The sequence below is a fragment of the Acanthochromis polyacanthus genome, chromosome 1 (assembly GCF_021347895.1).
Source record: "Acanthochromis polyacanthus isolate Apoly-LR-REF ecotype Palm Island chromosome 1, KAUST_Apoly_ChrSc, whole genome shotgun sequence".
Taxonomy (NCBI): domain Eukaryota; kingdom Metazoa; phylum Chordata; class Actinopteri; family Pomacentridae; genus Acanthochromis; species Acanthochromis polyacanthus.
The window spans coordinates 12953009-12975295 of record NC_067113.1 but is presented as its reverse complement, the minus strand read 5'-3'; the positions used below and the strand labels follow the sequence as shown (position 1 = coordinate 12975295).

Genomic DNA, 22287 nt, shown 5'->3' with positions numbered 1-22287 from the left:
ATGGCGCATTATTAGGGTCCGAGCACCATGAATTGGTGCGAGGAACTTATTATAACCTGAAGAATTATCAGGGACGAAATTAAAGCTAAGGCTTCCTGGCTCTCCGATGAACTTTGGATTCTCTGAGGACAGAGGAGGACTCTGGCTGCTGCCACACCACCTGGACGCCATTCTGCTGGGGCTGGCAACCACCATCACCGTCTACTTACCTGTACGCCAAGTATTCCATCCTGTTGGCCGTTGGAACATCTGAGACAGGTCTTCGTTGGTTCCCAGCATCTAAAGCGTTGAGAGACTGCCCGCTAAGTTCCCACTCCTGCTGCACCTGATAATAGTTTCTTTCTTGATTATCGGTGGTAGTTATTTTGCTGGGACAACAACAACATGCAAGATTTCTTTATCAAGGCAAAATGTTTCAAAGTACATTTAACAATAATCACTTAATCCATTTTAAGACAGAAAAATTGCTGTGACTATCCCTTAGTTGGCCTCTCAACAATGCCAATGTTCAGCAGTTCCTCTGCTGGAGACAAAAGCACACAGACATCTGGTGAAGGCTTTTCACTATATACCGTATTTTTTTCTTATGTCGATATTGAAATTGATTGAATTGATGAAATTGCATCAGACACCTCAATATTAAGCCCAACTGAGCCATTCCACCTCAAGAAAAACAGTAAGTGGATAATATGAGGTGAATAACAAGTAAATTACATCATACTGTTCAAAAATCAATCTTCATTGCTTGCTTTACTGAAAACATGCATGCAGTTGACCAAGATTTGCCACCTAATGAGAGAAATGACATTTTTTGACTCAGCAAGAGCAGTGAAGTCAGGTGTATAGGTTGTCAAGGCGATGCGCAAGCAGTTTTGCAGATGCTGGTCAGTAAGGGATATGCAATTGTGAGTTTTAATGGCATTCATGTGTGAGAATGACAACTCACAAGTGTATGTTGAACAAAACATTGTCAGAAGAAAAGTGCAAGACCCCTTGAGAGTGGAAATTTCTCTCGGCTGACTTCATGGGTCCAGAATTTTTCAAAACCTGCCTGCTGCAATGACTGTCGCAAGTCATCTGATGACTGAACGTCAGTGAATTCCAGTTGTAAAGACCCCTCATTCAATGACAATACCAGCTCCTTTGCTTTCAATGCAAAGTCTGCTTCAACATTCACACAGAAAGGGTCCTTCATAAATCTCATAACTTCAGTGGAGATGCTGAAATCATCAAACCTACTGGCAAAGTTCTTTATCAAAGAGTCTGACATCACTTCAGTAATTTGCAGGCCAGATTTCCTCAATGTGGGGAAGTGGAGCATCCTTCCAGTACAAAGATCAGCAGAGAAAAGTGAGGGCTTTCTTTGGAAAAACATGAAGTTTCTCCACAAGCTCGGCGACTGTCTTATCTCTGCCCTGCAACTCCAGGTTTAGTTGGTTTAAATGATTGCAAACGTTGCTCAGAAAGCAGTCACATTAAACTCATCGTTTTCCATCAGAGACAGAAACTTGTCAGCTTTTTTCAATTTTGAAGTCCGGAGAAACACCAGAATGTCCTCTCTTAGTTCACAAAAACACTTTAATGTGTTTCCTTTGCTAAGCCATCTAATGTCATTGTGAACGAGCAAATCATTATATTCAGCAGACATATCAGTCCCTCTCTATTGTAGCTTCTCGTTAGTAATAATTATAAAGTGAATATGACAATGCGGCCACTTGTATCTTTAAATCAACTTTATGCAACTACATCACATGTTCACCATGCCGCAATTAAGCATGCTAAAAGCAGAAGAAGCCACAGTGAGCTGATAAGATGGAGAGAAGACTGGCACTTCCTGCAGTTTAAACAAATATCAAAACATCACCAGCTATTTACCACCACAGGATACCATTTACTGTGTCATTTCTCATATGAAACACCCCTCTCGCAGTGTCCTCATTTAAAGCTCTGATCACTGAGGCTCAATTATCCAAAGCATATGAAAGTTCATCATCAGAAGGGTGATAAAAATCAACCTAAAATTATTCTGATCACAAAGCAAATTCTTTCTGCACTTTCTTATTCCACTTCAACATTCTAGCTCTTAATGAATACCAGTGACACTGTTCAAAACTTGTAATAAAAACCGCTAAATTGCAGCTTTACAAGTCCTGAGAAGAGAGACTTTTTCGGAATCATTACAGGGTGAATTCAAGTGAGTAGCCTTTGAAAATCGTGCAGCCAAGGAAGTGGACCCAAAAGTAAGTGGAGCAATGAAGAATTTGCTGGGACCATTGCTGATTAAGACTTCTTAGGCTGTCTGGAATACATTACAGACTACAAATCTGCATACTGTAATTTACAATTAGATTTTTGAGGAATATCTACAGTGTATTTGCTTAAGCACAAAAAGAGAGAGAGAACCTCTGTTGCACCAGAGCAAACAGCACATGCAGTAAGTGTCTTTTTTGCAACAGTAAGCAATAAGAATACAAGGTTTGAGAAAAATGTCATGATTTTTTAGAAACAGTAGCACCTCTAAATTGTGTGATACAGAAGCTGCAAACTGTCTGAACTATCAGCTCAACTGTTTATATTGTTTGTACCTGGTTATCACAGTTGTGGCTCCAATGGGAGAGCTAAAAAAAAAAAAAAGAGTGAGATCTTACTTGGCTAGGCACAACTGAAGTGGAAAGGAAAAAAACACTGTATATGCTCAGTGGATCATGAGTACCAGGATACATTTTTTTTCTTTTTTTTTTGTTGAGCTAAAAATTGCTGCTAAGAGCCATTCTTATCGACTATCTGTAAGTGGCACATTCCCAGTGCACTGGAAAAGAAGCACTACTGTCATCATATGAATGCACTGAGGTTCAGACCACAGAACGTTTTCCCTGTGGAGCTAGAACATTTCAGCAGCAGACACATGCAAACTTTCACCAGATCCCACACCACTGCCTAATCTTGCCCTGTCCTGAGGCAGTGGTGTTGGGGTTCAGTGGGCTTTTATCAATTCAAATCCTTCCAAATCCCTTATCGAAGCTAATTAGGATTTCTTCTTTTTCACAGGTAACTAAAGTTAAATCTATCCATATTTACTAAGAACTAAAACTAAAAGATTCAATTTAGATCTGTAATCAGCTTTTGTTGACTGAGAAGGCAGAAACCGTTTTTAGTGGCAGTCTAATGTTCAAAACCTGCAGCTCCAATCTGTAAATGAGGAGCAGCTTAAACAAAAACTAGTGTTGATTAAATGTGTTTGAGACACTGAAATTATAGCCTTATTACTCTACACATTTAATTTGCGTTCTTCTAATTTTGGAGATCCCAGAGGATAACTAAGTTGTTCCGTATTCTATGGATTAACGTTTAACTGGCATGATGAAATCAACTACCACATCTACTTCTCTTTTCTCTTGATTCTGCATGAAATTCATTACTACTCTGTTGGTCTTGTTAAACATCAAGATTGCACACCCACACTCATTGTCATATCGTGATGATTAAGTGTTCTACACACAAATGATCTCTAACTAAAGCATTTCGAGTTAGATTTATGGTCTGTCTGAACTTATTGCATTAGAAACCTCCCTCACGCACCTTTTTAATGTTGGAGAAGAGGTGTCGGAACCAAACATTGGGTGCAACCTTCCAAAACCAAAGATCCAGCATGTGCATCATTTTATGCTTATAGGCAATTGTCTGTGCAAGAGGAGCAATGTACTGTGCTTCTCTTTCTAACTCTGATTTTTCCTTTGTTACTGAACTATTTGTGCCACTTCTAATGTGCACAACCTGATCAATGTCTCCCTGGAGAGGCTGCCTGAAAATGTGTGGCGCCTGCAACAGCTGCTTTTTCACTCTGCCTTTGAGTGTGGCCATTTGGAACAACAATAAAGACAATTTCCAACATGGTCTGACAGCACATCTTTATCACAAGCTTTGAGAGACCATAACGTGGCCCTGAACGTTGGATCATAGAATCTGTAAGTTTGCAGTTAACGATGAACACAGACGCCTGTTATCTGACATGTAAAAAAGTGGGTGGAAGGTCTACAATCCTATTTGACCATTTGGTACGTTTGGAAGTCTGGCCTTAATCAGACAACGGCCACTAATCTATCAACATTTGCAATTTTCACTGCTGAAATCAGCAACGTTGGTCGCCAAATAATGTTATGTGAATCGTTCTTGCAGCCAATCTTTGGTAATCAATCTGTAAGATAATGCCCTGTGTAAAAACCCAAAGCAGGCCAAAAGGGGCCAGTAAATCCTCCAACCCCCAACCAAATAAATTGATTGTCAGAAAATCACTTGACCCTCAGCTCTTCATCTAACGGGTCCGGTTACAACAGCCCAGTGGGATCTAACCCAGATGGGTTCTGAAGGGTTTGGCACTTAATAAGTTGCTAGGTTAAAGTTTAGAGGTTAGGTAAAACCCCAAGGACATGTTTGTAATAGGCCACCCACGGCCTCAAAGACGAGTAATCTTTCAGGACCTTATGTAGATGTAATGCACACAATAACCTGACTTTTTACCACCAGAGAAAATATTCAAAATTAATCAATGTGATAGGGGTAAAGTGAATTTCCAATCTGTTAACTTTACTTGCAGGAAAAATGTTTATTATAATTAGGGCTGTCAAAATTAGCGCGTTAACCAGGATTAATCCATCATCATCATTAATCTGATTAAATATTTTGATGCATTTAACCCATCTGCAGCACAGAATTACTCTGGCAACGCATTTCGGGCAGTTTGTCCAAGTAGACTTGCCGTCGTGTTGCCGGAAATGCAGAAGAAGAAGGAGTCGCGCAAGAAGCAGCAACTCCAAATGGAGGACACTAAAAAGCGTGTTGGTCCTCTCGGTGGAAAATTTGACTATTTAAAAAAAAAAACAAGACTGAACAATAGACCGAAATACAGTCATTTGCACACTCTGCAGGAAGGAGTTCTCTTTTCACAGAAGCACCTCCAGCCTAAAATATCACAACGCGAAATTTGCAGTAGTCGGGGATTCTGCCAGCACTTCGGCTAATGTGTCGCCCGGCTTGCGACAAACCACCCTCACGGAACGTTGGGGCCTCAGTAAGTCTACGTCGGACAAACTGACTTCTGCATAAACAGTAATCAGAACTGTGGTGGATTTTACACAAAATGAAAATATCACCAGGGCTGCACAGTGGATAGTGGTTAGCACTTTCGCCTTGCAGCAAGAAGATCCCCGGTTCAAATCCCAGCCTGGGCCCTTTCTGCATGGAGTTCGCATATTCTCCCTGTGCATGCGTGGGTTTTCTCCGGGCACTCCGGCTTCCTCCCACAGTCCAGAAATATGCTGAGGTTAACTGATTTCTTTAAATTGCCCGTAGGTGTGAGTGTGATTGTTTGTCTATATATGTAGCCCTGCGACAGACTGGCGACCTGTCCAGGGTGTCCCCTGCCTTCGCCCGACTCGGCTGAGATAGGCTCCTGCACCCCCTGTGACCCTAGTGAGGCTAAAGCGGTGTATAGAGAATGGAACATGATCAAAATGAAAACACCAACATACTGACACATATAACATTCGCAAACTGTATCTGAGGCTGGCGGGAATGTCATTACTTTGAAAATGCATTTATCTATCCATTTTTCTTCACTAATCCAGGGTCGGCTAAGCAGAGCATTCTAAATGTCCCTCTCCCTAGCAACATTTTCCAGTTCCTCCTGGGTGACCCAAAGGCATTCCCAAGCCAGATGAGATATGCAGTTCCTCCAGCAAACTGTGAGTCTACCCTAGGGTCTCCTCTCAGTTGGACATGCCCAGAAAACTTTGAAATGAAGATGCCCTGGAGGTCTGTAGACTAAGAGCAACTCAAATACTGAATTGAACCAGTGTTATACCTCATTTATAATTGGGAAACCACGGCTCCCTTAAGGTGCCCCTGAAGCTAGGCCTTGACCCATGGGGCTCATCAGGGTACAGCTCAAAACAGCCAATGGCACCATCACCCAGTGGGCCCACCGCCAGCAGGGATTGGTATATCAATCGGATGCACTGCAAATCTGGTGGAAGGCAACTAGCTGTCCTGACTCCTAGGGGCACACACTAATTTGCAATTGTTGATTCACACACACACACACACACACATATATATATATATATATATATATATATATATATGGCAAACAGGATTGGACAATGAAATGTTTCTACATTAAAACTTAAAATTCAGTCTCTCGGGACAATGAATATGTCAATTTCAAGATAATCCGTTAAATATTTTTAAAACTGTCATTCTGAACTGCAAACGTAGGTTGTAGAAGACAAAGGCAGGCAGATAGATTGCCTTTAACTTAAAAGCTGCATCATATGCATTTCTTTGTGTGTTTTCCATGATAAGGGTGTGTGCATGAAGTGCAAAATGACTGATCTGAAGAATTTAATGTGAGTGCGTTTTATTTCATTCAGACAGTTTCATTGGTCCACTGTAATCTGTTAGGTAATTTCATTGGTCTGATGTGAGGAGGTATTGGCGACATGAAGCTCGCCCGTAAAAATCTATACATTAGCTGCATCATTGTATAAGCCGCAGGGTTCAAAGCGTGAGAAAAAAGCTGAGGCTTATAGTTCGGAAATATTACAGTAACCTTTAGTTATTCAGGTAGGTCAGTTGAGAACCAGTTCTCATTTACATGGATGACCTAGCCAAGAGACAGCATAAAAACACAAAAAAGTGAGGACATAAAGAGAAAGAAAAAGAAACATAATACAATTATAAACGGTGAAACATAATCGTAAATAGCTAAAAGCAAGTGTAGTGGTCTTGTACTATTGGTTAATTTGAATTTTTAAATGAGGAGAGAGTAATGAATGGACTAAGCTCTAAATTTACACTAAATCAGAGTTACAAGATTCAGTGTATGAACCAGCAGAAAAATATCCAAAACGCATATCGTTAGCCTAATAGCATAATTGCCCTAGTCATTTTTTGGCCTTCATGACTTAGGCAACTATGCTATTAGGCTAACGATATGTTCCTAACCAATGATAATAAAGGCTGTTCATCTCCTGACAAAACATCCTACAGCTTGGACCTTTTGATAAATATTGTCACTTCTGGAAGAGCTTTTGAATATAACCCAAAACATCTGTGGCATTTTACTAATGTGCTGAACTTATGGCAAAGAGGATGTGGTTGCTTTGCTCTAATCATTTTATATGATGAATTTAATCTCTGATCTATTTGTTTGACTTCACTCTGTACAGTATATGAATGTATTCAGTTATGCAAAACATATAACAAAGTCACTTCATGAAATCTTTTCCTGCAAATCTGAAATAATCCAGACACTTCAGCTACTGAGAACTCTGATGTGGAGAGGACATTTTAGTTTGCTTTGGCTGCGGTAGAAGCAAAACTTTCCAGACACTGATAACCTTGAGAAACAGCAAAACTGTCAAGTGGTGCACACACAGACACACAGACACACATTCCTGATACAAACATTGCCAGCAGCCAGAGCTCGACACACACTCTCTCCAGATGCACATTTTCTCTCCAGATCAATCATGTACATCTGGAACAGTCATCAGAACCTGTAGGTAAAGTGGAAGATGAGGAATGTGCCGGAAATAATCTTGACTGAATCCAATCACATCCTTCCCCAGTGGATCACAGTTTAGTTCCATCACTTCATTTTGACATTAGCAAAGCCCTCATCGTGGACTTCATGCTGTTCAAGACATGAATTTCGAACTTAAATCAGTTTCAATTTTGCCTCTCTGGCTACAGAACCTTATCCATGGTCGTTAATGAGTGTGAAATATCGACAGAGACAGAGAAATCCAACTAGACCCCAAAACACCCTGAATAGTTCACAGTACTTAACCACATGTACCATCAAAAAGGTCTGCAACATGATAAATTGCAGTTTTAGATATTGATGGTCTCATTATTGCCAACTATTGAGCTTGTAGGAAGACATTTGGACACACACAGCCTCAGCAGCACAACACATCTTATCAGACATGAAATGATTGAACTGTATGTACGACGAGGACTGGATGATGTTGGCAGGTGTCACAATTACTACTTTTGTCACGCGGAGCACTTTGATCTGGATCTGTTAAAGGTCTTCGCATTTAAAAAAATCAGGCCGAGAATTACAACAGAGGTTGAAAGGAAAAACCCTGCACTCTGTTCAGCTTGTCCTCTTTTTTTGAGGTCAATTAAAACTACCCTCGGGTTGTGCCAGCAGAGAAATAGCTATGGATGTATAGTTTCACAGTTGCACAACAATGTCGATTTCTTTTAGGAGGGATTTTTATCATTAATCTTCTTAAAAAAAATCCAAGCAGAGAGCCACAAGCTGCTGTTTATTTATAACATCTATGAGCAGGAGATGGATAAGGGGCAGATTCTCATTTATTTGTAATGGTTAATATGCAGACAAATCTGGTTTCCACAGCAAAAGTGCAAACACGTATATTTTTAACTGTGAGCTTGCATTTTTGCCAGTACGCACATTTTTTTTTTAAATGTGCCGAAGTTACGTCTTGTTTGCAAATACCCACATGCAATATTGCCGACCAGCTTTAAATTAAAAAAAAAAAAAAAAGGATAAAAAAATATTAATGGATTTTTTTTTTAAATCCATTAAAAACAGCCCAGAGATACTGCTGCACTGATGAGCATAATCCATCATTTTAAATGAGACAACTTTGGTAATTTCTCCAAGCATGGCTTTACCGTGCTGCTAATTACCACATTTAGTGGAACTATTTTCACTTCTTTCAATCAGGTCGCACTCTTACATAACAGTGGAGGCAGCAAAGAGGCAAAACTGAATATAAAGAACTGTTCTCACATTCTGTTACTGCAGAACAGATCTACTTTAAATGCTAATGCACTGATTGGGCCTTTTCATGGTTCTATAGGGAGAAGTCATTTAATTTTCAGGGATGGAGTCTATTCATCAATGCAGCAGCATGTCGCTACAAGCCGCTTTTAATGTATTTTTGAAAACAGCAGGGGCTTATGACTCAGACATGTTGGGCAAACCTGCAGCTGCTTCTGACAACACAGCAAATGCACAGTGCGTGACTCTTCACAGGTCTGCGCTGGTTCCACTGGATTTAGAGTTAAAGCAGAGGCAAGAAACGTCTGCAGTACATATACTGTATAAATATCCCAACACAAAAATACTTTATACTGACGGAAACATGTTTGCAAAACCCAATTGAACTTGTTGTAATTAGCTTTATGAGATGGACTAATTTGCCAACCAACTTTGTATTAAATCTTTTTTGTTTTGTTTTTTTTACTCAAATACTAATACAAATACTGACACTTGCAGGTACAGTTCTACATGGTCGGAAATACAAATACTCTTGAGACAGATCTCACAAAGAGTGACAATTGTCAGATCTGAACGACAAATATGAAATCAGAAATGAATGGACTAACAGCATCAAGTTGTGGTTTTCCCAGAGTATGTGGAAAGCTACCTCTAGGATGGACCCAGTCACTGCCCCTGAAACACTAATTAAAGATTGTATAGGAGCTTCGTTTCTTCAGATATTACATGTTAATTTCTGAGCTAATGAGGTGCATTTTGTTTGCTTTAGAAAGGAATAACGAACCCTTTTACCCTAGTTTTCAGTTAGCCCAGCTGCTAATTTCATCTTTACAACACTTAAAGGGCATGTTTCACACTGGAGGAAAGAAGGGAAAAGCAAAAGCTGCTGTCTGCATGGTAAATGTGTAACCTAGATAGCTGTTGGTTAGCTTAGCACAAAGACTATGAGGAAATAAAGCAGATAATATGGGGCTGCAAAATTAACCGAGTACTAATCTTGATAACTACAGTTTCCCACAATTAAATGAACACAATGGACTGCATTATTACTCCGCCATGGAACATGGCGGACTTATGTGATGATTGCCGGTGGTTTGTCTGTCCATCTGTTTGCAACATTACTCAAAAATGGACAAACGGATTTCAATGAAATTTTCGGGGAAGGTCAGAAATGTCACTAGGACCACTTGATTAGATTTTGGCAACGATGCAGCTTATAGTCTGGATCCACAGATTCTGAGATAGCAGCACGGCATCACTGCAACTATGACTACAAGTGAACACTATGTCAGCTGCATTCTGATGATCACATGATTGCCGTCCTAATACAAATCGATGGCTGTGGACTTATCCGTCGGAAATGATAGAAGGAACATTTGATTAAATTGTGGGGTTCTTTCCAAATCCCATTAAATCCCGTCGCCCACTACATACACTATATTGCCAAAAGTATTCGTTCACCCATCCAGATAATCAGAATCAGGTGTTCCAATCACTTCCATGGCCACAGGTGCATAAAATCAAGCACCTAGGCATGCAGACTGCTTTTACAAACATTTGTGAAAGAATGGGTCGCTCTCAGGAGCTCAGTGAATTCCAGCGTGGAACTGTGATAGGATGTCACCTGTGCAACAAATCCAGTCGTGACATTTCCTCGCTTCTAAATATTCTACAGTCAACTGTCAGCTGTATTATAAGAAAGTGGAAGTGTGTGGGAACGACAGCAACTCAGCCACGAAGTGGTCGGCCACGTAAACTGACAGAGTGGGCTCAGAAGATACTAAGGGCATAGAGCCAAGAGGCCGCCAACTTTCTACAGAGTCAATCGCTACAGACCTTCAAACTTCATGTGGCCTTCAGATTAGCTAAACAACAGTGCGCAGAGAGCTTCATGGAATGGGTTTCCATGTCAGAGCAGCTGCATCCAAGCCATACATCACCAAGTGCAATGCAAAGCGTCAGATGCAGTAGTGTAAAGCACGCTACCACTGGACTCTAGAGCAGTGGAGATGCGTTCTCTGGAGTGACCAATCGCGATTCTCCATCTGGCAATCTGATGGATGAGTCTGGGTTTGGCGGTTGCCAGGAGAACCATACTTGTCGAACTGCATTGTGCCAAGTGTAAAGTTTGGTCGAGGAGGGATTATGGTGTGGGGTTGTTCTTCAGTAGCTAGGCTTGGCCCCTTAGTTCCAGTGAAAGGAACTCTGAATGCTTCAGCATACCAAGACATTTTGAACATTTCCGTGCTCCCAACTTTGTGGGAACAGTTTGGAGCTGGCCCCTTCCTCTTCCAACATGACTGTACACCAGTGCACAAAGCAAGGTCCATAAAGACATGGATGACAGAGTCTGGTGTGGATGAACTTGACTTGTCTGCACAGAGTCCTGACCTCAACCTGATAGAACACCTTTGGGATGAATTGGAGCGGAGACTGAGAGCCAGGCCTAAACCTTGTGAACAGCCTTCCCAGAAGAGTTGAAGCTGTTATAGCTGCAAGGGTGGACCGACGTCATATTGAACCCTATGGATTAGGAATGGGATGTCACGTAAAGTTCATATGTGAGTCAAAGCAAGTGAGCGAATACTTTGGCAATATAGTGCATTTACCGCTATTCGGTATCCGTACATAACGTACACATGCGTAACACACGCCACATCTATAAAAAATGACCACAATCTCTGTTGCCGTGATTTCTGATCATGAATAACATTATAACATGCATTTCTGATAATACCAGTGACATGCACAGAGACATGAGGTGGCGCTAGAGCACCTGCCCCTTGCCCTTAGTATCAGGCAAGTGCCCTCTATGTCTCAACTTTTTTTTTTTTTTAATTGAAACATAAAACACACACACATACGCATGCCGTGCTGCGACACACCCCATCCCATCTCGTAACGCGAACACGAGGAGCGGCCACCGCGTGGCAGCAGCACAGACTGTATCAGCATTTCTCAAATAGTGAGGCATGACAAGGTGGCCGCGAGTGACTGGGAGGGAAAGGTCCGTCTACGTGGAACTAAGTAGCTGAACTATTGTTTAGACATCTGTTCTTCAAACTGCGCTGGCCGTTGTGTGCTACGGGCTCCCAAAAAAGTGAGAACACATTGTTAATGTGCAATCGGAACACCGGCTTACTTGATCACGTTCCCACTTCCGCTCATCTACTCCAATTATTTTTCCAGGGGTGTCAAACATGCAGCCTGCGGACCAAAAACGGCCGCCAGATGATCCATTTCAGCCCGACTTTGCAAAGGGTAAAAAATTACAGAGAAGGGATTAAATTTGTAAAACTGTACATTTTAAATAACTTCTAAAACTTGACAAGTTGTTTTCAACAAAGTAAAACACTAGATTGTTCAGCTCCAGATAGCTGTGACTGAATGTTGTCTGTAGACACTCTGATCTGTCAGTTATAACGTGTAAATGATAAACTGAGGATTAATACTGTTGAAATTGAGGTTTTTCTTAAGAAATTTCAATGTGTTTACAATGTTTAATGAAAAGATAATTCATTAAGTGTTAACATTTTCAGAATGTATTTTTTAAACTAAAACAAAGGGGAAAAAGTTGGAGTTGTGGTGATTTATTGGTTATTATGTTGTGTTTTTATTGCTGGGGCCCACTTCAGATCAAATTGGGAAATTGGGCTTTCTGTGGCCCCTGAACTAAAATGAGTTTGACACCCCTGATCTTTACTGTGAAAAACAACAAAATGGAATCAGATAAAATAACACAGCAATCAATTAATCGACATAACATGACCACAATGACCACACAATCAATATTATTTGGTTAATTGGTACAGCATATGATCAGTATACTACAACTGAATATTTAGTTTGTGTAGGTTTATTATTAGCTTACATTAGGTAGAGGCAACACTTGCTGTGACTTATTTGCCAAATAACAAAAAAGAAAAAGTAGCTTTCCACCTTGTTGTAGCCTAATGTTCTACACACTGCACAAAGTGCCCTTTTTTTTTCCCACTGAGCACCTGTCCCCCAAAATGTCTGTGCACGCCACTGGACAATACCATATGGGGAAATGAACAGCCTTGGCGGAGTACTGCACCCTCCAATTGCTTTTCTTGTTGATCTTTAAAATGCACCTGCTCACAGAAAAATTCCCTTACAGAAAAAAACCCACATGTACATAAAGTCAATTGTTTTCAGCTTGAGTAAATTTGACATTTGTTAAAGTAACTTTTGGTCACACTGCTCAATCGCTGCACGGCAGTAAATGAGTGGAATCTAGGGGCTCCTCAGTGTTCAGCTAGCCAGCTAGCATTCACTGTAGCTGCATGTGAGGTGTTTGTTTAACATTAATAAATACTAGCTTCTACCGAGCAACTGAAGCTTTCGGGATATAATTTTATTTATAATTTGCCTCTAGATGTACTGCATTCAAGTGAAGATAAAACAAATTTTAAGTTGTATTTTCATGCAAAGATTTGTACATTAACAAGGAAGTAGCATGGCAAGGAAGTGAAAGCAGGACTCTGTAAAAGTGAAAGTTCAAATAAAACTACTTTGCTCCTAAAAATCAGTGGCTAATCATGATGAATAACTGTGATATGAAAATTTATTAATATGGCCTCGATGATCATTTTGGCCATGATTATGCTAACTGCCAACAGCTAACCTGGCTTTGCTCAAAGGTAACAAAATCCACCTACCAACAACTCTGAAGCTCATTTATTATTACATTAAATGCTAATTACCTAATGTGTAGAAACAAAAGTGGAAAGACGTAAACATATTTTAATAGCTTTGCAGTTTGGTTTTTGTACAGACTAAAAAAAGAGACATTTAGTGTGTTTATTTGTGAGCTTTTGGAAGTGTTATTCTGTTTCCTTTGGGTAAATAAACAGGGTAGCCGTTTTCCTTTGTTTTTAGTTTTTGTGCTAAGCTAAGACACATTTTCATAGAGACATGAGTGTGGTCTCAATCTTCTTATCCAGGGCATTTCGCTAAATATCTCATTATTTCTCTCAAGTAAATGACTTGAAAATAACATAAATTGCAATGAACATTTCAGAGTTTCTTATATAATTATGCAGCTGCTGAGAATTAAAATATGCTGTTTTTAAATGTCCACCAACATATATTTGTCTGAACAGAGAGATTAGAAATGTAAAGAAGGGATTTGCAGGAAAGCAACTAGGTGTGTAATGATGTGGGAGTTCAGTTTTTCACAGCAAACAGCTGGTTGATATTTCCGTGTCACAAATCCTAGTTTAAACGACTCTGTGGGTAAATTACTTTATGTGCATTAAGTAGATAAGTTCCCTGTGCATGAGTAAATCCACTGTATGCAGTACCACACTGTATGTCAATATCCTGGAAGGTCAATAAACTGCAGCGAGGAGGGAGTCATCTTTATATGCATAGAACTCACAGAAATGTGGTGTTATATCTTCCGCAATCATCCTCGCTCAATCTTCCACTCGGAGTGGCTCTGTGGGGAATCAAACCGACTTGATGTATCTCTTTTCTATTGTATATTCATTGTTTGAACAGGCTCGTCTCGCAGAGCTTTACTGCTCAAACAACTGTGTTAGATAGCCGCCATTTTCCATAAATCCGCCCAGCGGGTGAGATTATTACTTGTGTGGTTTGTCAGAGATCAACAGCTAGATGAAGGAAATTAGAGCAACTAGTCTTCATATTTTCGAAAGATTACATTTGCCGCTTGATATTATGTTGTTTTCTCTCCCTTTCTCATATACACATTAGAGGCAGAGACGTACAATCAAATAACAAACCCAGTAGAAGTTAAATCTGGCTTTAGTGGAGTATTTTTTTTTTATGTTGGCACTGTGGGAGGAGTAATTTGCGGTGAATGTAGATTTTGAGGAAATAATGTGGGACTGTTGATATTTCCATAATTCTTCGCCTTTCAAGGAGGAATTCTCAGGCACCAAGCTTCTACTATTTTTAGCATTTTAGTGCAGTTGTCTTGAAGTGGTGGGTAAAGCGTCCACAACAATCCACTATCAGCTGGTGAAGGGACAAGGTAGATTTCCTCATATCTCACTTGGAAATGAATGGGGACATTAAAATGCATAAGTTTCCTGCCTTGAATCTAAATAAAAATGCTAATGAAACTCTGTGGGTATTAATAATGTAGAAGACGAGCTGCCTTTTATTTGCTAAGGAAACATTTCAAGAAAGCCTCTAAACAGTGACAGACACAACTTGTTTTGATGTACCAGGATTTATGACACTACATATCCTCTTGACATTTTAAAAATTAAAACACCATCTAATTAAGACTTTAATTACAGCCAGGTTTTGTAGTTAGCTGAATAATGGAATATGACTATGCATAATACGGTATTATATATGTATCTTTGCACTTCCTACAGGGACTAATTATGAGCTTATAAAAAAGACTAATTTATGATAAAACACTCGAGTCTGCCCTTTGGTCTGCTTTACAACTCTCACGGGTTCCTCGTGTTCCTGCCATTAGCTCATATGCCATAAGGAAATTAAAATTAAACCGTGCAGCCATGATATCTGTATATAATGAATTTGTCCAGCATTACTAACCAGTTCAGACAGCACGTGGAGGAGATGCTTGAAGGAGTCAAACAACATGTGCCACATGTTTGCATTGTCACTCCAGGGTCATTAAATGACATTATTCATTGTGAAGAGTCTGACTCCAGTGTTGGAGGAAAACTGAATATTGTTCAGGCAATGAAAGGGACTAAATATAACTTTCTTTTCTTTTTTTTCCTTAAAAAGAATTTTCTGGTTCAGAATATACAGCCTGATTGTCTTATGTGCTTTCCAATTACCTGAGCAGCTCTGGGAAAATGAAAAGCTAAAGTGAATACATGTTCATGCTCCAACAGGAGTGATTTGGTTAAAATATGATTGACTTCCTGAATACAAAAGCATCGACTTTCACACTCCGCTGGGGTATAATTATGCTTCTGCAGCTCCTGCCAAGAGACACCCTCAAGCGTGTGACCACAGGGGGCTGGAAATTTTATATGACATGCATGTCAGTTTTTTTATGCATTTAGAAAGATACAAGCCAAGGTTTGATTGTCTGATAATCACATTGCAACATCTCTTTTTATTCCTATGTGTACTGACTTCAGTTTTGGCTTGTCCCGGCTGCCTTTTTACTGTATAAAGGTTATAGTGAACAGCTAGTCAATATCTTCAACAGTCATCCTGTGAGACTGCTTGGGGGATAATTATTCCATTACTGTCAATATTTTAGAGTTAATGCTGCAAAGCATATTTACTGTCATTATGTTGACAGAGGATGATAAAGTCTTACCGTGGACTATTATAGAGCTACATGATAGGGAGGTCATAACAACAGATACTTCAGTACAAAGTCCAAAATTCTGAAAAAGTGACACTATCTATACTATATGGTACGGAAAGTTCTGCAGCTATCATAAAGAGCCCACTGGAGATTTTGACTCCTCTCCAATAACATCAGCAAGTAGTCACCCGAAATGGTTACTAATTCACAGTAGGGGTGTAACGGTACACAAAAATCACGATTCGGTACACATTTCGGTACAGAAGTCACAGTTCAGTTCGGTTCTCAATTAAGGGGAAAAATGGGAAAAAAAACCTGCTGATATAACAGCACCTCAGATTAGAGCCCAGATAAATGCCACACAGAGTTCTAGTAGAAGACGTATCTCTTACCTAAACCAGCCGAGACGGTCTGGGATGAGATGGACCGTAGAGTGAAGGCAAAAGGGCCAACAAGTGCTCAGCATCTCTGGGAACTCCTTCAAGACTGTTGGAAAACCATTTCAGGTGACTACCTCATGAAGCTCATCGAGAGAATGCCAAGAGTGTGCAAAGCACTAATCAAAGCAAAGGGTTGCCATTTTGAAGAATCTAAAATATAAAACATGTTTTGACTAATTTCACACTTTCTTGTTTACTACATAATTCCATATGTGTTCATTCATAGTTTTGATGCCTTTAGTGAGAATCTACAATGTAAATGGTCATGAAAATAAAGAAAAGCTACTAAATGAGAATGTGTGTCCAAACTTTTGACTGGTGGTGCATAATGTTTGAGTATTTATTCCAGTTATAGATGACCAAAAGTCACAATGCAACCACTGCTGAATCTGGAGCAAACAGAAGAAACCCCTTAAATTGCTCTAAGCAGCTCAAAAATACCCATACCTGTACACAGAAATCATATCAGCAGCATGTCATCACAATGAAATGGTAAACTGTAACAGCTCATATGTCATACCAGTGCTCCACACACATTACCAAAGGCTAACTTAGCTCATTTAGGCTCACGTAGCAATAGTTCATAACACTGAGCTGGGTGCTGCCGATAAGGTTAACACGCTACTGACACCACTGTTCAGCCTGTCAACATGTAGCTCTGTGTGTGCATGTGTATGTCGGTGTGTGCGTACGCTGCAGCTTCTATGCTTTTCATTGAGCTACAACTGAAATCTATTAATGGCCTGTTAACAATATCAGCATGAGGAGGATGTTGAGCAGAAGAGCCCAACACACACAGCCAACCATATCTGAACCCACTCAGAGGCAGAAAATATTACAAAAACATCAAAGTCCTCACGAGGAATACGCATAACCAGGTTTTATGACACATTATTGTTTATTTTAAACACTTGCAGCTACATTCCACCGTGTTCTGTAATGTTCATATATTTACATATTTTTATTACACCTGGGCTATTCATTATTTGGAGGATTTTTCTCATGCATCAGGCTGCTGGGCACTGCAGTAGAAAAACTAACGCACCTTATAAAGTACACAATTTTTTTACTTTTTGGCTCAATGTTATTAGATAAAAGCAATGTCTTTTTTATGAGCTCCCATTTCATGGTTGTTTTTATTTTTTTCCAAAGGCATTCCAGTTGTTTTGGCTTAATTTACTGTGCCATCAAAAATTAACATAAAAAAAAATCATACAATTTTAGTGACACCAATACTAACAACTAAATTCCTGGTATCACAACATCCCAATTAACAAGGAGGACCAACTGCAGATAATAATGTTTCATTTTTTTAAAATGACATGCAATATAGCAGTTTTAGCTAAATGACCACATAATACTGATTTGTGACTCTAAACTGTGAATAATAGTGTTGAATGTGCAACAAAGGCAAAATAAAATTATAAAGCACCGTCAGTTCAGTTTAATATATGATTTGTGTCCAAAACTGCACTTCTTCTATGTTACATATTATTATTATTGTGTCTAATAGTCAGAACAATTTTGAATGTTGTTCCGGTGCAACAAAATTCCAAAAGAAATTTGGCAATATTTAAAAAATTTCGTCACAATTGAACAGCTAATAGGTTATAAGGAGGTGCTTCAACTCAGGACCTCTTAAATCGTCGTAAAGCAGAGAATTAAGTCTAAATAAGTTGCACAGTACATTTTTCAAATCTTCAGCAAATAAATACGCTGCTTGAACTAAGTCGGGGATGGAGTCTCTCCCAGCGTGCAGTGGCAGGAAAACACCCCGCCTGTCCATCACAGCGCTAATATACCCTGACATGCAATTCAAACACAGCCAGACTAACGCACACATGTACTGTAGGCTGTAGAGCTGCTTGTGTTTGGACAGAAGGAACCAGTCCAATGTATCCACGGTGACACAGTGTAAAAACACCTTCAGACTTTCAACACAAATCTCATACGTCTTAATTATTGCTGGTTTACAGAGGTCTTCAAGCTAATCATTTTGCAGATGCTTGATCATTGGAGGACATTTAATATTTGCTGATATGCATCAAGTGTGCCACAGGGAAGATGAAAACAGGGGAGGTGCGCCTTTCCAGGCCTTTTATCTAATTTAACACCGATTGCCAATCACTCAGCTACATTCAGGGCATCTGCAGGCTTCAAAAAAGCCAAATTTAGGATTGCTGTTTCATGTTTCATTCCCTGAAAATGGCATTCAAATATCCTTATAATAAATACATTTTTTTAAAAATCCTGCTCATGATGATTGACATAAATTGGCCAAGTAAAAACAGGCTCTCGGGAAATAACCTGTATTTGATCGAGCCCTGCAGATGCACCTGGGTTTGGAATCTTCCATGAAGGACAATAAAATAGAGAATTAACACAGAGTAAATCTTTCGTTGGTTAAAACTGTTTAAGACCCTGCAATATTCTGACTTTAGTTACCATGGAAGCACAATCAAGCCCATACTTAACACCCTGAAACTTCACACCAGGTGATCATAGATATGCATGATGGAGCTGGAGAGCCTCCTGTAACAAGTATAACTCAGCTTAACTGTGTAATTTTAACCATTACTCAGTAGTAAATGGAGAGTGGGAAATGTGGGAAAACTGAACACACTCTAAACTCAATCAAGCTGCAGGTTTGTGTGTCCCTCGAGGCTCAGGTATCTTAAGATTTAACAGCAAATGTTCAGAGTGCCTGCAACACAGGGCTCCAGGGACTGATGAAATTAAAGGTGTCCAGCAGAGGAGATAAGAGGCCAAACATATGAAAAGATGAGTCAGAGGCTATAGATACAATTGAAGCAAGTCATATGTGCATGTAAACAAAATTATGCAATTTACTGCTTTTCTAATTAGCCTGTGATTCATTTGGTGTATTATATGAACGTAGGAGTTTTCTATAAGCAGCCTATGCACAGAATATGAATGACTGCTAAAGGTCACATCATTTGTTTTCTTGTTCAAGTCGCCTAAACACAATACCCAATTAAATATGAAGCCTTTAAAAAAGCTCAGTGAGCAAATGTCTGTCTGACAAAAGAAAATGTTAATGGCTATAAAATTACTGAGGCACCAGTACTGTATAACTGGAAAACCAGCAGGAAATGTATCAATCTTTTAATTAAAGAAATTGATTTATATTTTGATCTCATATGGTGAGAAATCCACCACTACTTATGTTAAACATATCAAAAGATAAAACAATGTTAATAATCAATATGAAAAATATTAAGTTACAGGAGTTAAGATTAAGTGTGTTTGTATGGCACACCTGTCAAACCATGACGGCTGAACAGTCAGTTTCATTTTACCAGACTCCAGTCAAACATATGGTAACTTAAAGTGCACTTGCTTATCCGTAAAATTGAACGGATTATACAACGGAAAATTGGATTTAGGTCATTAGTTGAGACTTTTGATGAATTCGTCGTGAACGTACAGCTAAATGATAACGAAATCCCGCCGTATTTTAACGGGTTTGTTCTAAACTTGTAGCATCGCAAACATCAGTCGCTCACTGGACGATGCGTCGTTGTTTAACGAGGGAAATTTTTTAAGTGGTACATTTAATCGTGTAAGCGCGCAATAGTTTGCTAAGTGCAGGCCGAATTGTGCGGAAGCTCAGATTAGTTTGGATATTGATAATATCTCAAAGTCACGTGCACTTTTAAGTGTTTATATGCAAGAAAACAACAAACCGTTGGATTTTTAAAGGCAGTCTGGAGTCCCCTACACATAAAGCATCTAACTGCGTGTGAGCTCTTTTTTTGCTAGTCCTCAGTGAAATACATTAAATTGCTCGGTGATTTAAGTTTATTCCCATAAAAATTAAAAGGTTTACTTGCCGAAGTGGGAACCAGGAGGCTGGCGGGTCGCTCGATCAGCTCAGGTTGCTGTTTCCCGGTCACATTCATCTCCCATACAGCCGCTTTCTCTGTCCGCTGACTTCGACGAGAGTTTCTCAAGTCATTTATCCGGCGATTGACTGCGAGTGTTATTCACCGGTATCCCGTTTACCGGCGGAGGCAGACGGAGGAAGCATGTCCGTGGGGTCCCTCCCTGAAAGCTGTCCGTATCCAGAGATTAGAGCAGTTAGTGCCGCTGCAGGAACAGATGAGTAGTCGTTGCTTGTTTCTTCTCTCCGGCTCAGCCCGAAGTGTCTGCTGCTCATCAGGCTGCATGACTCCCCACCTGCTGCCTGTCTGTCCTCCGTTAACCCCTTCAGACCCTGTGTTCATTGAAATGGTCATAACACATTTTTGTCTCTAAACCAATAAATACTCTGTAATTGAAAGATGTCTGCAATGGAATTTACTGGTTGATTATCCAATCGCAATCATGACATGACTTTGAGCATGTTCTGAGAGAGTGACAGACATCAGGCAAGACAAGCATGGCAGAGCGACTGCAGAGAGGAAAGAGTAAGTGCCCATTTTCAATCAAAAATATACATTTATGTTCATGCTGGCCAAACAAATTTGAAGTCAGTATAATTTTAACTGTTACAAGTGATAATATTTGAACATATATCATATCATTAATTTATAGGATTTTTTTCAAAGTCCGATGGCGAGTTCAGCCAACACTCATGTTTAGTGTCAGTATATAAAGAAACAAAACATCTGTAAGCTTTTCATAGGTAAATCAGGGTGTCACAGTTTATTTATCCATGATTATAAAATTTTAAATATATATATTTTGTAAATAATGTTCTTGTACAGTTTAAAGTCGAAGACTATCTTGAATGTCTTCTGAATGGAGAGTTACCTGAACTTGACTCCTTGAATTCAGGAAATGAGGAGGAAGAAGCCAGCAGTAAGATAGGTGGTGAGCTTAGAAATTAAGAGTATTTTTAATTCTTAGTATTTGGTTTTTTGTATCAATCTGGGCTTGCGCTAGCCGATCTCCACAGTGCCAATGGCGCATTGCCCCGCCGGATGGCGCAGTCAAAAAGCAACAAAAAAGGGTTCGACTTACTTTTACTTAGAAACGCCCGAGCAATAATATTTTCTGTTATTTTCCTGTTATTTTCTCTCGGCAGGCGTCGGAAATGGTCGGAGCCACCCGAATCTTGATCACCATCCAGCAAAACGATGCGCCAATGGCGCCGTGGAGCATCGGCTAGCGCAAGCCCAGTCAATGGAATGTCTTATATGCAAGATATGGAAATGGAATGCATAAGAGCTCAAGACTGAGAATACATACTGAAAAAAATGTGGAGTGCCATTTACTTTAAAAAAAAAAGTAAATTTTACTCAAAACTACCTTTGAATCTACTTAAAAACCCATATAAAATACTTGACTTTTAGGATTATTTAACTAGTTTTTCCTTACTTTATTTGTAGCAATATTTAAGTAATATTTACATATTTAAGCTACTGTACCACCTACACCACTATTCTAATATGATAGTGTTGTATTTTTAACATGGCCTACTTTTAATTGAATGAAATTATCTTAACACATCTTCTACAAATATGAAATGAAAACATACTTTCAAACAAGAATATCTTTATTACACTTTCCAACAGTGATTAGTGTGGTTAGAAATACCAGACAAAACATTATAAATCAGTGCAGATTTTTTTTCACAATATTTCACTACCTGTTAGACCATCGTTCTGAAAAGTGGCATAAATGGCATTTTAATTTTCTATGGTTTGTGGGGTTTTTTGCCCCTGGAAAACATGGGTTTGTACATAATGTTTGCATTCACAATAATG

At 39.4% G+C, this 22287-nt stretch overlaps 1 protein-coding gene across 4 annotated transcripts in view; it reads right to left on the bottom strand.

Moving 5' to 3' along the window:
- The window catches only part of sntg2 (syntrophin, gamma 2), a 172309-nt gene extending 151415 nt beyond the window's left edge, over positions 1-20894 (bottom strand). The window contains exon 1 of one of the 4 annotated variants that reach the window (XM_051951641.1): positions 20410-20894. In XM_051951641.1, the coding sequence (XP_051807601.1) occupies positions 20410-20478 (69 nt within the window). In that variant the 5' untranslated portion in view covers positions 20479-20894. Of the gene's footprint in view, positions 1-16507; positions 16530-20409 lie in introns of those variants that run through there. The other 3 variants (XM_022198754.2, XM_022198755.2, XM_051951638.1) reach the window with 3 other exon arrangements.
- Between the last annotated feature and the right edge of the window lie 1393 nt (positions 20895-22287).